Consider the following 20,295-nt stretch of genomic DNA (forward strand, 5'->3'; position numbering starts at 1 on the left):
AGTCAGCAATAAGGGAAACATACTGGGTTTGGAGATCTCCTGGATGCCTTCACTGTTTCTGTAGTTTCCTCTCTAATAATGGGGGAGATGAAGTTATGACCTCAGTACTGAAAATTCTAGGTTCCACCAAAGTACAAACTTCATGGATAGCAAAGGAATAATAGAGAGGAGCTTAAGAAATTTATTTTAGTTTAACTTAAACGTAATGTTTCTATTCGGGGTGAAACAAATGCAAAATGCTATGTAGAAATCCTGGAAAGAGCAAATTCAACATAAATTTACACAACTCTGGACTGAATATCCATCCAGAGATACACAGAACATGAAAGCCAGAATTATTATTCAAAATGCTCAGTAGAAAGCCCAAATGCAATATGGACTTTCAAACTGCAGATATGGTACATGGCCCACAGAAGGAGACTTAAAGCAGGGAATGGATGGAACAGGCAGTTAAAGAGGAGATTGATTTAAGAAATTAAGAATAAAGTCTCAATAATCAGTAACTCAGAGGGAATATTACATCTAAAGATGTGTAAAGACTTTAAATATCAAGATGATGAAGTGATAATTTTGGGTTTTATTTCTTTACTGAACTCAGCAGTCAAACCCAATTAGCTCTGTTATGGAGGAAAACAGTCATAAGGAAACTCTCTTTATGAGGAGCAAAAAGAAAGAACATTTGCTTAGTCTAGCAAAACCAGCAAAGATGATTATTTCAAAATAAATACTGAGGAACCACTTAGGAAAACTCCAGAAATTTTAGCTGGCTGTGAATAAATTTAGGAATAAAATTAGCAGATGTCTGATCAGAGGACTGATGCTAAGGATTCTTCCTGCTGGTGTAGAGGGGCAGTAAATCTTTTCATCTTAAGATAGAACTCAGTAGGCTAATGAAAAAGTTTATATGATACCTCTGCAGAGGGATTGAACTTAATGAACCAAGAAGTCACTCTGGTGTGTCTTTATATACTGCTGAAAGGAACTATTATGAGGAGGAATATCAGAAAGCAATATTCAATCCATCCAATAACATTGTCTTTGACTGCACAAAATAAAATATTTACAAATGTTAATTAAAGTTTGAAAGGTAATTGGTTATTTCTGGTTCTGCTTGGTGTAATAACTTTCTGATGATAGCAGAGGTATCCAGAGGTATGGGTCTGTTTTTTAATGAGCGCTCCGATATCGTTCTAAAAGGAGCTACGCAGCAGCACAATGTCTCAATGACCCTTGTATTTCCTCTTGTACTTGCAGCATCCTCGTGGTAAAGCAGAGCACAGTATGACAGGAGTTGAAGAGTCAAAGACAATGACTCTAGCAGTAAGACATCCACCTCAACAGCCATGTGCTCGGTGACTGTGAATGAAAAAAGTAAAACCCCTGCTGATAGCAGGAACAAGTTCATCTATTTCCATTGCCAAAGCTGACAATGATGAGGTCTACACTCTCTAAAAGCCATTTTAAAAGAGCTGAGTGCAATCTTGTATTTCAGAAATTCCTCATGTCCAATAGGAGACAGTCACCTTGCACTACTCTAATGAGCTCTAAAGCTGATAAAGCATGACCAGCAATGAGTTAACTGTTCTGGGAAGAGAAGTACAGAGAGGCTAATTGGCTTTGTGATGCAGAAAGGCTGTTGGTGACAATCCTCTTGTTAGATGTTGAACGATTTCCACAGGAGATATCTGCTCTGCCTGAACATACTTCAGTAAATTTGCAATTTTCTGTGAATGTCTGAAAATGCATTGAAACATCAAAATGCATAATGCAAAACAAGGAAAATGCTTGGGTCTCTCAGTATTTGACTTCAGCTTTAAAGATGAATGCAATACTCGAAGTCAAGAAAAGTGGAGGTCTCTACATATAGCATTTCTTCCAAACACTGACTGATGTTCAAAGATCTTACCTTTACTTACATGTGTTGAAATAGTCCAAACTTAACAGTGCTGAGCTGGAGAAAGTCAGAAAACAGCCAAGTGGGTACATGGAGTCTTCTCTGTTGAAAGGAGAGGTCATGGACAGCTTCCTCCAGAAAATAATAACCTGGAGGAGCTTTGTACAGGAACTGCTGGCAGAAAGGCAGTTAGCCTCACGATTCAGGAGGGAGTTTTCATCTTGACTGATGAAAGCTAGTCTCTCCACAGACTCCCTGCAGACTCTTTAGTTAAACGTAATCTATCCTAGGCACAGCTGAAACTGAGAAATGGACCGCTTGCAGAATGGGACCTACACTTTACAGATTATCCTGTTTAGTAGAGTAATATGTGCTTTTAAAACTAGTGAGCGCTGTGCCAATATTTAAGTGTTCTTGGACTGGATCCCAGGTTGTTAGAGACTGTCTAGGAGGAAAAGCTGTTGACCTCCAGGAGTTCATACTTAAATCAAAATTTTCACAATACAAATAAAAAAAATAATAACTGTAATAGGGGATAAAGGATAGTATCAGGCTCTTACGCTGTTATCCCTTAATATTCAGCGATTCCCTTGAGCATTGGTAGATTGATGGTGCATCATACCATGTGCTTTCTGTCCTATTAATGGGCAACATAGCCCACATAAGAAAAAACAACATTCTTGATTTTCACACATCTGTAACTTCTCTGCTGCAAAATCCAAGGTCTTCAATCTGTAGCAGAAGCATGCCTGTGATGACAGGTGGTCCAGAGATGAAATATTTTACAAAGCTTTCAAATTTTCACCAAAGACTTGTACACATCACTTGCACACCACTGGCACATCACATTAGGAGATGTACTTTGCTCTGACCTCAAAGGCTCCATTCTCTTTTGATTTTCCTGGATTCTCATTTATTTTTTTGGATAAACACCATGAGCTGCAGTTAAACCGTGCAATGTACCGTGAGTGATTAGATATTAGAAAGAAGAAAAGATTTCACAGAGTAATGCAAAATAATTTGTAAATTACAGAAAAGAGGGGAAAAAAAAAAAAGAAAAAAAAAAGAAAAACAAAAAACCCCAATTGCTTTCTCCATTCTGTTCATCTCCAGAATTCATATTGATAGAGGATTAAATGAATTCTCCAAGACTCTGTCAGAGGTACCGTTGGAATACAAAGACCAAATTTTGGCATTTTCCCCAGTACAATATATTTGTTGAAAAAAACCTAATGCAATATGTTGGTTTTTATGAGTGTGTGTTTAATCAAATATTTCTATGCTTCCTTCTGAGGCAAAAATCTATACTAGTAGATTAGAAAAATCAATGTGCAGCATTAAAGGTGGATAAAATGTTAAAATGTCTTGCATGAAAACATTTTTTTCAGGGAAAATTAAATTTAATGACTCCAAAGCAGTTTGCAGACAGAAGTAAATATTGTTGCATTGCTACATGGGAACAAAACCCAACAAATCTGGAATAATTTGTTCTATTTTTTCTAAAAGAACAGTCAAGTGCTTTTATTTCCACTCTGGATTAAGCAGTTGTCTTCTATTCGTTCTGAAAATGTTAATCAACAAGAGTCTATTTGGTGCTCCCAAGAAAACCACAACTGTGAATTCACCCCAAAACTTAAAAAAAATCCCAACAGCTTTGGGGATATGAACAATAATTTGGATATTTTAGTTTTCTGTGTCCAGTGCATACATTTACTACTTAATCCTCATAATGATCTTATCATTGAGAAGTATTATCTTGAATTACGTGAGGAGTCTCACATCTCATTGTTAAAGTTATGGATTGCTCATGGAGGAGCCTTGATTCTCCAGGCAGGACTCAGTGTCCCAGAACACATCTTTTGGCAAGCACCTACCCAAAATGGATGAGTGCACTGTGTCCTACTGCAGAGACTCTGAAAATAACTGTATTTTTCATCAGTTAAGATTTAGTATTAATTGAAAGAACAGTATTGGTATGGCAAAATTTCTAAACTTTATGCATAATTTTGACTGTCTGGCATCCACCAGTTTAGTAAGAAGTGCCAAGATTTCAACCAAATAGGGGAGAATGGGGTTTATTAGCAAGACACATCCTGGCCCACTTCAGCATAAACCGAAAGAAAAGTAGTGTTGTGCAAAGTAGTTGGAAATAGTTATACTTTGCTTTCAGAACATTTTGAAGTCATAAAAGCTTATTAGAAAACCTAACTGAATAGCCTCCAGTGGAGAAATGAAAAGCCAAATAATCATGAACAAACTGCAGAATAGTTCTGCCCTATTATTGTCTGAGTTCTCTGTCCTACAGTTTGAGAAAACACCCAGTAAAACCTTGCTATTAGCACAAACATATCAGTAGGAATGTGAACTGTTACACTTTGAGATACCCTTTGTGAAATGCTTTTTTTTTCCCAAGCTGTACTTAAATCACGAATGAACAACAATTATTTTCTGAATCAGCATGAAAATGAAAAGAGAAAATAACAGCAACAACAAAAAACAACCTGTAATCACAGCAAGGCTAAACAGGCAACAAAGTGGTTATTAGTAGATCCAGAGCTAATTAATCATCTCCCAGGTCTGATTCTGTTACAGCACATCTTATCATATGGTTTGCTCATGCATTCAGGCTTTGATACACATTACCACATAAATCATTCAGCACTAAATGCCACGAGCTTAGGAACAAGCCCTCCCTCCCTTCGGTCAGGCCACTGGCAATGTGGGAGTCAGGCTTGCAGTGCAGGAAGACATCAGCCCCAGAGGAGCACTTGGTGTTGTGCCAACACCTCGTTAGCATCTAGCAGTGCTGGCAGAGCATGAAAGCAAGAGAAAATACAGGCAAGCATAAGTCAGAGAGCAGATCAAACAGCAGGGTCAGGGTTTATAGGCTCCATTTAGCGCATTTTAAAGGGCAACTGTTGGTCTAGCGTACAGACATCAAGGAATAGGGCTGCTTAAAATTCCTGCATATGTGCACAACTTTCCAAGAAACACCTAAAAGTGCATTTGTTGTGGGGCAAAGATTTTTTCTGCAATATTCCCAAGCAGTTTGTGAAAGCAGGTGGGTCACTGACATTCCTGCAATCCCTTCTGAATTGGATACAACCTGAAGCACATAATTAGCACACAGAGCAGCAGAAGTAAAACATGCTCAGTTTCATATATGAGGATCTTCTGCAGGACTTGTTTTTGACAGGGCCAGAAATGGAGTACCAACGGCAGGTATTGTGCGGAAAGACAGGGAGATTTGCCTGCTCACTGTGACTGAGTGAAGCTGCCAACATTGATGTGTTGGTCAGAACAAGGCTTTGATGTGAAATTTAGAAGAACAGATGTTTTATCTGGGAGCTTCTCCAGATCTTAAAAAAAAAAAACAACTCGATATTGGCCTCTTTTGTCAGCAGCAGTGGCACAAAAGGACTGAGGAAACACTGAGTAAATTGCTGCATTTCTAAGTCACAGCAGAGAAGCATCAATGTTGCATGATTAGCCCTGTGAGTGACTACAGCCATAACTAATTGCTGATTGCCAGCTAAATGGACTGAACAACACGGTAAGCCCTGGCCATGTTAATATGGCCACTGGTTTTCATCTCTGCTCACTCCTTTCCAAAAAAAAACCAGAATGCCATCTCTCCTCAAAGGCAGCTATACTAGCAAAGCCAGCTGAGACGAATGGCATGAAGGTTTACCAGACTGCAAATGCATGACAGATCTTTGAGAGATATTAACTACTGCATTATATGCAAAACTGGACTAATAAAGACTGTTCCTCGTAGATCATGTCCAAACTGAAAGGAGTGTTAATCCACACAAAAGATTTAGAAAAGCTCTATCATTAGTCCAATGCTTATTAAGCAATATAAGAGAATTCCTTCAAATTTATCTTCTTTGCCTTTTCTCTAAATGACATCACCAATTTGTACTGTAAATGCCTTAGAGAACACGCTGTCAAAACTCTATTATCTGTCTGAAATACCTCTCAAAATGCATTCTTCCCAGTCTTCGAGCACCAAGGCTGTGCATGTGGCTGGGTGGAAAGGAGGAGGCTGCCCAGGAGGGTTCAGACAGCATTTGGGGCTCCTTGATAACTTCTGGGGCACCTCTGGGGCACAGCCACCCCAATCCACCTGCACTGAGCTGCTCTCTATGGACCCATCCTATGTTCCAACCTGCAGGGCCAGTGGGTCCAATTTTTGTGGCATTGAAGTCTCAGCTCTGTTAGTGAAATACATGATATTTGTGCTGCCAGATGCAGTGAGCTATGCCCTAAAGCCCGATGGACTGAGTTAGCCATCATGCAGCCAGGGTCTCAGTACACAATAACAAGTTTCCATTTAACTCAATTTTTTACACTATTATCTAATACAGTATTATTCCTGAAGTAGTTTAAAAAAGTGCGTATTCTAGCAAAAAGGAAATAAAACAGCAATAACATTGTGTTGTCACTGGTGATTTCAAAGTTAGCTGCCTTATGCCTGGAAAAATGCAGTTTCCTTGGGCTGCAACTATTCAGTGGGCCAGGTAATCAGGTGATGCAAATCAGTGGAGTTCTGTCTGGATGCCTCAGCAATAATGCAAGATGTTGCTCTCATGATTGCTTTTTGCTGAGCCTACATGCTTTGTAAAGCCACTACAGCAAGTTGATAATGATGCATGAAATGGAAAATCCTTCTGTGCACACCCAAATGCTCAGTGGATGGGCAAAGCAGTCACAATGGTGCTCTGTTATTTGGTGGCTCTTAGTACACGTGTGCCCATGCTAATATATTCTGGCATTTGCTGATTTCAAATAGGTGCAACTCCACCTTTTAAATGCATTTATTCCTGATTAACACATCCTTTAATATGACGGGAGACAGATGTACAGCAGAATTTAGGTCACGCACTGAATAAAGAACACAGAGCTGTGGGACTGAAGATGAAAATCTTCAGTGGTGTCACTCCACTGAGTTAGATAGCAGGGAATTTGGCCTGGTTATGTACCTCATTGACGTGTCAACCCCTTGAGGCAATGGTGGCTGGGTATTTTGAGAATAAAAACACTTAAACACTTGCAGCATATGTGCCACTATCACACTTCAGCAGTAGTTCTTTCCGTTCTACAAAACTTGCTGGAAATTGTTTGGAGAATTTTCAAAGTAAGTTCTCGAGAGTTTTTTATTCATCTCCATAGACACAGAGCTACTCAAAGGTTATCTGAAATAGCTGCAGGCAGCGGAGGAATCACAGAGAGATCACATGAAACATAGCCTGGTTTCTGGAAAAGAGGGATATTCAGCTCCTCTTCTATACCATTGCTGTGCACCATTTTGACCACTTCTGGGACACACTGAAAATAGCTCAGAAAGCATCTTGCTCAACATTTATATCTGTATATCATGATGACTCCTATCTAATGCAGGTGCCACAAATCCATCTCAACTCAAAAATGTAAGCTACATAATGCCAAAAATGTCACCAGAATGTAAGCTTTGACACAACAATACCCCTAAAATCCTTCAGGAATTCATCACATATGGAAAACTGAAGATTAAATGTACTGCCTCATGTACATTACACCATTAACTTTGTTTTGTGAATCTAAGATAACATATATATATTTTTTCCATTGGATTAGCTTCCTCAACCAAGCAGTAGTGAGATAAGATGAGACGTAGTACTGGCAGAGGGGAATCAGATCATCCTGAATTTAGTTCTGCTTAAAGAGTTATGGAACTGCAGCCTTCACTGGCAATGACATTTAGGGATATGAGTTGTTACAGGAAAATTTTTCTTTTCCTTCTAAATAGGAAAAGAAATTGGAGATAAGTTTTCAAATTATTTACTCAAATGCACTGAAAGCAACACAATGTATTTGTCTTAATACGCAGACAAACCAATCACATTTGCTCATTACAGCAGTACAGATTTTATTTGACAGCTGTTGGCAAGAGAGAGGGTTTATTTCTCAGTTTTTCTGGCTCTTGGACTGACTCTGGAGATACTCAAGCCCAGTTTCCCTACAGCTTGTTCTACTTCCAATGAAAGGCAATGTTAATTTGTTTCCTCTGAATTTCTTTATAATATCCTTCATTCTCGATTGTAGCATATTTCAACTTATCCTTGGTAGGCTTATCTTTATTTGTATCTTCCTCACTGGAGTTCTGTGGTCTAATATGAACATACTGGCCAAAGCTCTTAACATATTAAATCATTCCATTTGCTCTCAATTCAGTCATTCAACAATACAGTGTGAGCTTTCTGTAATTATGTGACTTCCCAGGGAAATACTCTGCAAAGTTCCATCATTTTTTGGTTCCTTCCCAAATATAAGCAGAAGCTTGATTATTTTTTTTTTTTTTTGAAGTTCATCTGTAGTAATCTCTTTTTAATTGCTTCTCATTTTGCTTGTTCTCATCATTCTGGGCATTTGAAGCCATAAAACCATCAAACAATGTAGTTCCCTTACCTGTGTACCAGCTGCTTCCGGCTTACACAAGTGGCAGTTTCATAGTCATGAGTGACACACACTTTATGTGGGCTGCACTTCACCTTCAAACACGGATCTTTGGATGGATCAAGAGCTACAAAAAAACAAACATAGAGGAAAAAAGTTAGAAGTACATACAAAATTACCTTGTGGCTGACAGATTACAAGTGTCCTGAGGAAATACTCAGCCACTTTGCAGTATGTGCCATTGTTTGCAGACTGTAAGGTAAATGGAGATGTGTAAGTAGAAGTATAGAGGGAATACTTAAAGATTCTTATTACTGAATAATGTTCTGATAATAACTTGGCATTAAAAATAATACTAGACATTGTACTTCAGGAAGAAGCTCTGGTATAATAATCTTCTGTTATGCTCTTTATTTCATAGAAAGGCTACGATGGAATAAGACAGCCACAAGTAACAATAATACCAATAACATGATCCTGGACTTTCATACAACTGTTATCAGCAGCAGTTCTGCTGGAAGTGGGATTAGTGAGCGTGATGAGTTACGACTTCAGAGCAAATATGTCCAAGTTCTTGTCTTTGTTCATGCTCCCTAAGGAAAATTCTTCCTCCAAAGTTGCTCCCTATTCTCCATCCTTCACTACCCAATGCTCCACCACTTGGTGGTTGCAGTCCAGCTTTGGTCTGAAGCCTTTACTCCTCGAGGAGCAATCACTGCTGCTTTGTCTCTTTCTCCAGTGTGGACATGAAGGAGTGAATAATGCTGTACCCTAATGACAATGCAAAACAGATTTAAAGGACTGCAGATACAAAATAATTACCCAAACTGGCACTCGGATAGAACACAAGGATGAACACAAACACCTACATGTGCACACACACTGCTCATGTCAAAAGCTTATTTGAAGACTGAAACACCACAGCAACCCACTGCCATGTTTCAACAAGAGGTTCCTGCAAGAATTCCCATTTAGGGCAATGAACCAAATCCCCCTGAATACAGTGAACACTCTCTGAAAAGAGGCAGTGAGATTCCAAGGGCTTCTTTATTTGTTTCTCTGTACACAAAAATCACTCTTAACAGTAATGAAGAAATTAGAATGTGGTGTGTTACACTGAGTCTTGCTAGAGCTGCACACATGCTTTCCCTCTGCTCTTGTAAGTGAAGGTATTAAGCATGTATCAGAGGACTCAGGTGGTAAAATTAGGATTTGTTTAGGATTATCCTGTTTAGTGCTCACAGTGAGAGAGCTGGAATCAGTGGAGGCAGGAGCTGCTCCTTTGCAGAGGGGGGATGCTGGTGCACGAGGAGCAGCCCTGTAGCATTCTTCTGGGCCCAACAGAAGCTCAATAGCTCAAAGCAGACAGTATTTGCTGCCCTGCCTACGTGCAAACCAAGCTGCTCCTGCCAACTTTCTATAGACTGCTGCCTTAAGTGAGTGCTGATTTGGTAATCTTTCAAATGAAAAAAGAGAAGCGAGACAGTGCTGTACTGGATACCACTTCAATTACAGCGCTGATCCCACCAGGGAAAATCTCTTATAAATACTTTTCTGCAATCAAGTTCTATTTGAAAGGCTATCTATCTAAATTTATTCTCTAACAAAAGGATGCTTCTAAAGACCAGCAATAAGTTGTATCTGCCAGGAGGAATTACAAATATTCCAAAAATGGTTATGTGAATACTCAGAAGGGAAGTCACAGCCATATGTAGAAATTTCACCCTGAAGCGAGTTTTAAGTAAGCTTTTTTGGATATTATTTTGCCATAGACTCAACTTTCTGTTCATCTGGAGGGTGTCTTTAAAATCCATTTTCCTTCCCCCTTTCCATCCCACATGATGGGTCATTTTTTGAATTGGGTAACTCAGTTTCATTTTTGGAACCATGTAAAGATCTTACTGCAAGTTATGGTCATGAAGCTCAGAGAAACTTTCAAATGATACTACTTGAAGTACAAGAAGTTATGGTTTGCTAAGCACCAGATTTCTTTATGTGACAGTAAATATATACCCAACAAGCAGATAACACTTGTGTTTCTCTTGCAGTGCTGAAGCCTTGCAGCTGTTCTGCAGGTTTAAACAGCAGTAGCTACAAACTCTTACCACATTAACACCCATCACACATTTTCAATGGGCAGTTGAGCATCACCAGTGTACATGTATTTATTTTGGTGAAAGGCACAGGGAAATTGCAAAAACAAAAGTGTGAAAAGCTTCTTTTTCTTCCTTAAAAAACAAAAAAAAACCAAAAAAAAAACCAAAACCAAAGTCATCAAAATTGATAGAAAAGTGAGCAAGGAAGGAGAACAGACCGTCTGTGTCCTGTACCACAAGCAACCCATCAGCAACACCCAAAGAGTTGCTATGAGGAAAATACAGAGAGAGTGTTTGAGAAGCCTGTCTGTCCAACTAAGAGACCAGAGACTGAAAATTCAGGGGTGCTTTGCTTTTGGTTTCTGGTGTCTTTTGTAACAGTGGCACGTGAGGAGAAGCAGTGATTCTGGTCCCAGCTCACCAGCCCCCATCCGCTGCTCATTACATCCCCAGAAAAGCAGTGGGTGAGACATACGTCCTTAATCCTTTTTCTTCAGCTCTCACCAGAGACTGAAACAAAGTCTGAGGCACCTATCTGTAAGAAAAGCATTAACGAGCAGAACTTGGTTAGCCACTGGTCTGGTTTAGTATTACCAAATACTCTGTATTAACACACATGAACTTGTCTGCTTTTGCTGGAGACACATCCTAGATGAAAAATACTGCATCAGTGCTGCAGTGCTACAAGTCACACCCATGGTGCAGACAGGAAAAGTATGCTTGTTTTCATCCTAACCTTGAAAAGCTGGTTTGGAAATAAAAAAATGGTCCCACTCAAAAGGACAAATGTTGTTTGAAGAACAGCAATGGTAAAGGATGTGGTTGGAAACACTAGCAGCTGTTTCCTTTGAAATCAGGCCTAAGAACTCTCAAGCTCAGTGTCTTGCTTCTAAAATATGAAAATAAGAATAATAATAATGGCAATAGGAATACATAAGGCTTTTAATAAGCACTCGTTGGATGAATTATTTCATTCCTGATGGATAATCTCATGGAGATCCTTAAATGGAACACACTGTGAAAGTGCAATTAATCATTTTTTATAAGCAACCACTTCAGAGAAGTTTATTAAATGCAAACAGAACTGTGGACTTTGTCAGAAGACAGCAGACAACCCTCACAATCTAGATTATTATTTTTTGATATATTTTTTTTTAATGCAGAATGTATGACCTATTTGAATATAAAAGGTCAAAAAAGGGATTTATATGTCTGCCAAGTTTCTCAACATGTTAAATAAGTTTAGAAGGTTGTTCTACTGCTTAGCCAGACAAGCCCTAAGGAGAGAAGTCTTAATAAGAAGCAATTTCTGAAATATGCTAATCAAAGATCATGCCTTGTTAATCAGATTTCTACATGACTAGGAGCAGATGCTCATCATCTACAGAAGAAAAGACCCTTGGGAATAAGATGAAACATAACAACCATATTTGTCATCACAGTTCTTTGTGTCCTAAAGCAATGAGTACAAAGTTTTTGAAAATGAAGAGCCAAAAGTAGAAATAAAAAAATGGAAGTGGAAAGATGAGCAAGGAGGAGAAAATTAAAGTTAAGTTGTTTTATAGATGTTATTTTATCAGCTTTAAAAATCACACCCATCCCTTTTCTATGTTCGAGTCCACATGAAGTTACTCAGGTTTGTGGGCAAGAATAACAAAAACACCTTAAGTCTACTTGCACTGTGTGAATATTTTCCCTGTTTTCCTTTATGCTGAGACTGCAGGAGAAGGTGACTTAGTGTTAGTTAGTGTGACCTAATGGTGGCTGAGGATTGGTCCAAATTTTTTGGGGCTGAGATAGGTGTTCAAACAGAATTGGAATTAAAGGTTTTGTGTGAACACAAATATTTAGATGGAAACTCATCTCTGTCCCTCTGTCGTTCTGTGAGTCCAGGCTCCATAACTTCCTGTCCTGATCTTTCCCATGTTATCCAAATCCCTGCACACCTGATCTCCAAGGGGAGATCCATCCCAGGGGACAGCTGGCTGAAACATAGGGAAACACAGTACTGCATGTCTCTCAGTATGAACATTTTCGGAAGCTTTTCATCCTCTGAAAACTCCTGGCTTTTTATCTTGGCTCAGAAGTCTTACTATTTATCACTTCCATTACCAAGATGTTTCTATGACCAACATTTATTGTCTGGAGCTTCTCCGTCCTGGTATCCTGAATCCTGAAATCTCTTCCTATCTGGAAGGGCAGAAGTGAAGAGATATTTAGATGGGCTGAAGTTTTTACTTCAATGGTTACAACTACTTGTAGGAAAACTGTACTTTCTTGGTCTGGTAGCTATACAAGTCAGCTGATGGCAGTGCACAAGGGAAAAGCTTTCACCTCTATACAGTGACCCCAAACCTATGGCAGGCTATTTATACAAGATGCAGGAATCAGAATTCCTGCTATTAAAAGGCAGAAGATTTGCATTCCTTTTTTTAAGTTAAGCTTTTAATTATGCAAAGCAACATGAGATATCTCTTCAAATTATGTTAAAATTCTCTGGTTCCATTACAGACATATTAGAATAATTGGGAAAAAATAAGCACAAAGATTGCATCAGATCATTAACAACCTCCTAATGGCACGCTGGCAGCTTCTCCCAATGCAGAAAGGACTATGAACACCAGTTGCATGCCAAATCCTTTTCCTCGCTGCTTCTACAGAGGAGACCAGAGGACATTTGTGTCTGAACTCTGTATACACTTTTCTTTCTCCTCTGTGTGCCCTCCAGTTGAGGCTGTGAGTCAGCAACACAAATCAGTGTTGGACAAAGACCTAGCAACAGCGTTTGAGATACTTTTCTATTGCATTTCATATCTGTATATATTACAACTATAAAAGAAGACTTATGACTTAGAGGAAACTCCGTAGTTCAGATAATGGCTGTACAGGGAGAAGTTGCTGTTTAAGGCTATGCTGTAGCTGTGGGTCACGTGTTAATCACAATAAATTTATTTTTCGCTCATTTGACTTTAAAAGGGTGATAACAAATAAATACTCTCAGAGCGTCACAGCAATGGATGTGCAATCCTGCAGAAACTGCATGACTCGTTCCCAGCAAGATTTATGAGCTTGATTTTGTTTTTATGACCATTTGTTTGGGGGAAGAGAATAATTTGAAACTCATGGCTGTTTAGTGGAGCTGAAACAAACTACACAATCAGAAAGAAATGGCATTATGTAAATATTGGGGTTTTTTGTTTGTTTTCAAGACTGCCTAACAATAAGTACTATCATCACTCAATGACAAAAATACTTCTGTGTAATGAAATGTCAAAAGCAGTTGCTTTTATGAAATCCCCTTGAAACCATTCTCAGTATATGAGAAGAACATCTGTTGAGAAAGGTACGATGAACTGGAAAATGGGACCTGCTGTCTTCAATACAGAGATCCTGGGGCATATTGTAAGACAAAAGAGACTGATAATAGAACAAAGCCTCTCAATTAAATGATGTGTTACACTATAGGTGTGTATTCCAATGTCGTTATGTATTAATTGATTCCAGCTAGGTGTGCAAACAGCAGGTAGGGCCTGGCAGTGACAAAGCTGTGGAGGACAGCAGGTCTGGGCAGGGAGGAAGGGGAGGAAGGCTGACCCTCACCCAGCTTCCTCCACACACAATAAGTGAATGGTGAACTTCAGATCCAAGAGGAAAAGTTTCAGATCAGTACTTTGTCTCTACCAAAGAGAAAATGTAATCAAAGCAGCTAAGCAGTGACTTGCAGGAATTATTCTGTTCTCCATGAAAACCGTCCTATAGCAAACGTATAAGAAGCCATGAAGCCAGCTCAAGCATATATTAATAAAAAACTCTCCTATCTTTGCCCTTGATTTTTGCTTGAAAATCAGCATGTTTTCAACACATGATAGCCAACATATGGCTAAAAGAAGGCTTGATTTTAACATTTCATCTGTTCCATAGATTTACCTTCTGTTCAGCTTTAAATTACATGATGACCTTGTGCTTTTTTCTGCCTATAACCTCATGAAAATAATGTTTTCCTATTTTACAGGTTCATAACTGGCCACACTGAGTTGCTTAAGACTACCTTGTTTATTGGAGCTGAGTGTAACTTCTCAGAACTGCCACTGGTAATAATTCTGGTTTTAAAATGTGTTACTTAATAAGAGAATATGAACCCTCCCCTATCAATTGCAAGTGATTACCAATTTTTAAATTCTGTTTCTGCAAATCTTGGCATAAATCAGTGTGCTTCATTAGAGAGAAAACTGGTGTTAACCCTCCTCCACCTCTAGGGGAGAACATGTCTTCAATTAACATTCAGATATTTAAGCCCCTCTTTCTCTCTTTCATGCTCTCTCTCCATGTAATTACTCAGAGCAATTTGCATACATAAATCAATTCAGTTGAAAATTAATTACCGTGGGCCTGCATGTTTCAGACATGTATGAGTTATTTTCAGTAAATAAGATTTCTCCAGGCAGTTAAACAGTAACATCCTAAACTGTCGTCACTGCACAGTATTTTTGCACAGCTTTGGCTTGGAGAACCCTAACATGGGAGAGGCTGAAGATGTTGGGATAGCAGACAAAAGCATCAGTTTTCATTTTTACGAGCACTTCCAAAAATCTTTCCTTATGTAACTGACATATAATTTCTTTTGACATTTGCAAGGGCTGTGCAGGTGAAAAGGTGCTCTAAAGGAGTCTACAGATTTCCTTTCCAAAGCAAAGATAAGAACCTGAGAAGTATGAATTTCCTTGAAAAATATACAGAAGTCTGGTGCTGTGAAAATACATGAAGAAAAGAATGAAAAAGAGAAAAGTGTAAGCCAAGAAATGTGCTTCCACTGGTGGATATAATGATCACTCACAAACATCAATGTAGGTATTTGGTTAGTAAAGACACATGTAAAGACTAGAAAAGACCAAAATTGGTTTTCTAAAGAATCATAAACAAGAAGCTCCTAGTTTGATTTCTGGCAATGAATAGTTATGATTTATATCTCAATATACTGCAAATATATCTCAAATATTTCTCTACACTGGGACAAGTTTTTAATATTTCACATACTTAGGCATGTTTAGCTAATACATTTATCTTTCCAACACCTTCTTTGGAATCTGAAAAAAAACAAAAAACAGCATGTATCTGCTGGAAAAAAAAAAGAAGCTGTCAAATCCAACTTTGTACTTCTGTTTTCCAGCTATCACAGGGTGCTCCTTGTACAAGAAACTCTCCAGCCTCTAGGGCACAAGTTCAACCAACATGCAAGCAGAGACCACTCACACTGGTTCAATAAAGTATAACCTGGCTTCAGTGCCATAACATTGCTCTATGTTCCAAACACTTGGGCTGTATGATGATTTTTGCTCAGCTGAGTTAGAGATGAGAGTTGTGTTTCTGCATAAGGAGAAAGTGAAGGCAGAACAAACCTAAAAAAACCACGGACAGAAGGACATCAGTCAGACGTTCCATTCAATTTTTAATTCCAGGAAGTATTAAGGGTACAAAAATAACCCCATTCTCAGGGGCTCATGGAGCTTCCATAGATGTTTAATGACAGGAGATCTATGGATTTGGTCTCAGTGTCCCAAGAGCCCCTGGAGTGATGCAGCATCAAGCTTTCTGAGCTAGCACTGGGGAGCTTCAGATCGTTCTAATCTTTAGTTGGTAGAACATGAGAAAATGAAAAACCTTTGCTTCCACCTTGCAGGGAGGACTCAGTTCTATAATAATGGAACCTCAGCATAGGAGCAGAATTAAAAGCATGGCTGTTTCCTTTGGTCAGCCTCAGCTCTGTTCTTGTTTTACAAAGATACCATATAATGATGCAGCCCAGCATCTCAAAAACCAGGCATCCTGCTACTCGCTCTAAATGACCTCCACCCTACCAGCTTTCCATTGCTCTGCCAAAACAGGCATAGCTGTTTCTGTAGGAAAGCTACTAATGAGTCTGCCTCCTCTTCGGTGCCTCCAAGCACACCTGTACCCCTTCTGGACCAAAAGATGCTTGCTCATATTTTCAATTTTCTAGCAAATGAGTGAGAGGCCAAGAGAGGAAAAGCACATGGATATCCACACTGGTAGAGCTCATTAGCTGTGAAATAATTATAAGTCATATATTACTTTTGTGTGATGCTGAGGCTGCATTTTCCCTATGTGTGATCAAGCATGGGTTCCATGATATTGGGTGATTCTCAATCTCCAGATCCTGGTACCACAACACAACTTCATTTCTTTCTCTCCAGAAGTCAGTAAGAGTTAATTCTCATTGCTGCTGGGGAAATATTGAAAATATAAACTGTAAAGATTTAAAATTCATAACAATAACCAAAACTATAGAAAACTACAAAAAAAAAAGAAAAGATATTTAAGATGTGTATAGTTGACAATCCCATGGTAACTCTGAAATGTCAGATACAATTCATCCCACAAACTGACCTAGACCATTTTTGCTTTTAGTTACACTAGAGTAAATCATTTATTCAGTATGATTTCATTTAATACAAATTATTTTACTCCAAGGCCAACTGAAAATAAAACAGTTCATGCCTTCTTCTGAAAGTAATATTTTGAATTATTCATGCATAGTTAGAGACACACCTTTCCCATTTAGATGAATACAAACAAGTATTTGGATTTGTTCAGGTGGAGAAGTTGCATCGTATTTCACAAAACATTTCCTCAACAGCTCTGCAGCAGTCATAATCTATACTTTAACTGAAGCAATAAAATAATGGGGAAAAAATAACAGGATTTGATTTGGATAGATAGTTTCTGAGATACTGAACTCTTCCAACTTTGATTAAAAACTATAATGCATTGTAATACTGTGAAGTGTGAGTAGAAAAATATCCAAGGATATAATTGAAATAAATATCTCTGCATATAGAACTCTTCTTTCTAGAAAAATATCTCCTACCAATCAAATTTTATCATTGCTCAGTATGTATTTTACGTCATTAAATCTCATGAATAACATATATGTTAATGAGTTTATTTTTAGATGTAATGGAGAAGCACATTCTGAATGTTGCTGGAAATAACAAAAAATAAGGATCAAAGGATTGCTTTTATGAATCAGTATTCTAGTAGGCACAATTATAATTATTTCCTAACACGATGTTATAGAGATGTAGGCACATAATGGGAATTCTGGATATGGAAACCTGACAAGGTCACTCTGTTTGCCGACAGACAGAATGTCAGTGCAAATGAGGTACAGCAGTTCCCAGCCAGACACCCTGGCTATCTTCACTTACTCGTATTTAAACACTGTACTGGATAATGTGTTCAGCCATGGAAATGAGCAAATCTCTACGTGTTCCACTGGTTATATGCTAAGACATGTGAAACAGAATTTGGCAACACACATTATCAAGTATGGAATGTAAAACACAGGAGTGCATTTTGTGTTTATAAGGTACAATACTGTTAGCATGCTTCAAAACAGTGTGTCCTGGAAGAATGACAACTTCACTCTGTTCTTAGCACATGAACTCATGTGCAGCTGATGGCCCAGTCATTGGGCAAGAAGGAAAGGACAACTTATTGTTGTATTCTTGTTGCCAGATGATCATTATGGTCCTTTTCAGCCCAGGCCATTCTATGATTCTTTGTGACATGGGGCAAATGAGTTAGCTTCTCTGTGTCGCCTTCTATTTTCTCTTCTAGCATTTAAAATGGGAACAGCAATACTCACCTGTCTTTACAGATCACCCAGGGACTTTTGGAAGGTATCACAGAATATGACTGATTTGTAATGTATCGTTTTAAAGCAGCTGAATTCTGCAGAACTAAAAGCCGTTTCATGTTCATTTATGACAGTCTGATTGTCTCCATGGAAACATGGGCAAAACATCATTTCTACATCAACACAGGAAGATTTGTTTCCATATTATATTAGTTTTAGTGTGCACTGAGAAAAACAAACACAAAACCAAGAGATTTTTCAAAGATGAATTTCATTATGAAAAGTGTTTTCAGTCCTATTACATGGGAGTTGTCTCTCTGTCAACCTGATACCACAGTGGAAAGCCTTGCAAGACAAGCAACGTTCTGCAGAATATCCCTGGATTAGGGATAAAAATAGAAAAAGTTTAGAGGTATAGTATTTATTGTGAGAATAAATCACCAGAATTAGGAAGTTATAGGCATTTTAGCCATGAGCCAATCAAGCAGAATGAAATCTGCTGGTACTGCTTGTGGTTGGTACTTCATCTAGCAATCTGCACAGCAGAGAATACAACAGTATAAATTATCTAGGGCCTGCCTCATGTAGTTGATTGTGTAATGTTTTATTACTTTTGAGAGGAATAACCTGAGCAGGAAAAGATCAAGCTCCTGTATGGACAATTGCTTAGATAAATTGATATACAGAAGGGAATAGAATGGGAAATAAATGAAAAGACAAATGCCTATCCTGGATGGTTCTAAAGTACAATAAATATAAATACAGCAAAGAAAATTCCTTCGTCTAGCATGAGTTAACAGAAACCAGTTTTATGAAAAAGCAATGAATATGTAATACAATTTCTCACTCTACACTGCAAGAGGAATTCTCTAATGTGAAACAAATAAAGTTGAAAATTCATGTACTACAAAATCATTTTTGAGAATTAACTCTGCTCTGTGGTTATTTACCAGCAATAGCTGAGATTGTGCCAAAGGCAGAAATGTGGGGACTGAGAATTTCTAAACAATAAGACTATGGTGACTTTTGTGCACAGAATGAAACGAAAAGGTAAAATAGGCAGCAAACCTCAGAAGTGGAAAAGCACACTGTCAAATGCATTGCAAGACAAAGTGGTGACAAGTTAAAGCATTAGCTCTGGAATTTAAGTGGATTGTGGTAGGATAGCAATCCAAAATATGAAGCTGTAGGACTAGTGCATCCCAGAAAATCAACACATAGAGAAGGACAGAAGAAAAAGACCCAAACCATTGTGTTATTTCTACAAGTTTTTTTCTTGCTCCACTTTAATTGCTGCAGAAGTATGGGAACTGGTGATTAACCTTTAATTCACGCAGCCCACCATTCCTTTCTTGGTTTTGAGACTTCAACATTCATTTTCAACAACACATCACCTGCACAGAGCTGCTGCTGAATCAACACACTTTGCATTTAACTTTTTTATGGTTCTCTGGCAAATGCATACAATGACAAAATTCTACTCTTATTACTGCGTTCCGAGACAAGTCAGTGTGCCTCCTGATAAGCATTTGCTGTTTATTTTTTGTGAAAACACAAAAACAACATTTAGAAGGCTTTAAATGAATTCACAGTTCAATCAGAATGCTTTCTTTTTCTAAAAAAAAACCCAACAAAAAACCTGTACACTGATGAAGACATCATCTGATAAAAGAGAAATTACATTTCCGTTGCCTAACACTCAGCTAAAATAATTCTGAAGAAAGATCCTTTACAAAGAATTAAACTTGGAGCAGTTGCTTGCGGACACTCAAGTAACTGCCTGGAATAACTAAAATGCTATTTTGTCCTTTTCCCACTGAGAAAGAGCCCAGGTCGCCTCAGGCAATACAACAGCAAATTTTGTAACTTTGCACACAGCATGGTAGCTAAAATACACTTCTACAACAGAGGAACAACTGTTCATAGGAGAATTGCTTGCTTTCTGAATTACATAGGCAAGAAATTCCATCAAAAAGAGTAAGCTTTCTGAGTTGCAAAGTAACACTGAATTATTCAGGGTTCGTGATGTACATAGTACTTTTTACTAGAACAAAGATAAAATATAGAGTACTTATAAGAAAAGAGCCATATATATCAGTAACCTTGAATAAATCAAACATAAAGTAACAATGGAATTGGAAACTGAGCTTTACTTCTTTCAGGGAATATACATATGTAATATTTCCTGAATCAATTTGTCTGATCTATCT

General features: G+C 38.2%; 1 protein-coding gene across 1 annotated transcript in view; it reads right to left on the reverse strand.

Moving 5' to 3' along the window:
- SPOCK1 (SPARC (osteonectin), cwcv and kazal like domains proteoglycan 1) overlaps positions 1-20,295 on the reverse strand; it is a 255,975-nt gene that overhangs the window by 104,456 nt on the left and 131,224 nt on the right. Inside the window, 1 exon segment of the mRNA XM_052689620.1 lies at positions 8,345-8,459. Coding sequence (XP_052545580.1) covers positions 8,345-8,459 — 115 coding nt within the window.

This window comes from Tympanuchus pallidicinctus, unplaced genomic scaffold (assembly GCF_026119805.1).
Source record: "Tympanuchus pallidicinctus isolate F22 unplaced genomic scaffold, pur_lepc_1.0 scaffold25, whole genome shotgun sequence".
NCBI lineage: Eukaryota > Metazoa > Chordata > Aves > Galliformes > Phasianidae > Tympanuchus > Tympanuchus pallidicinctus.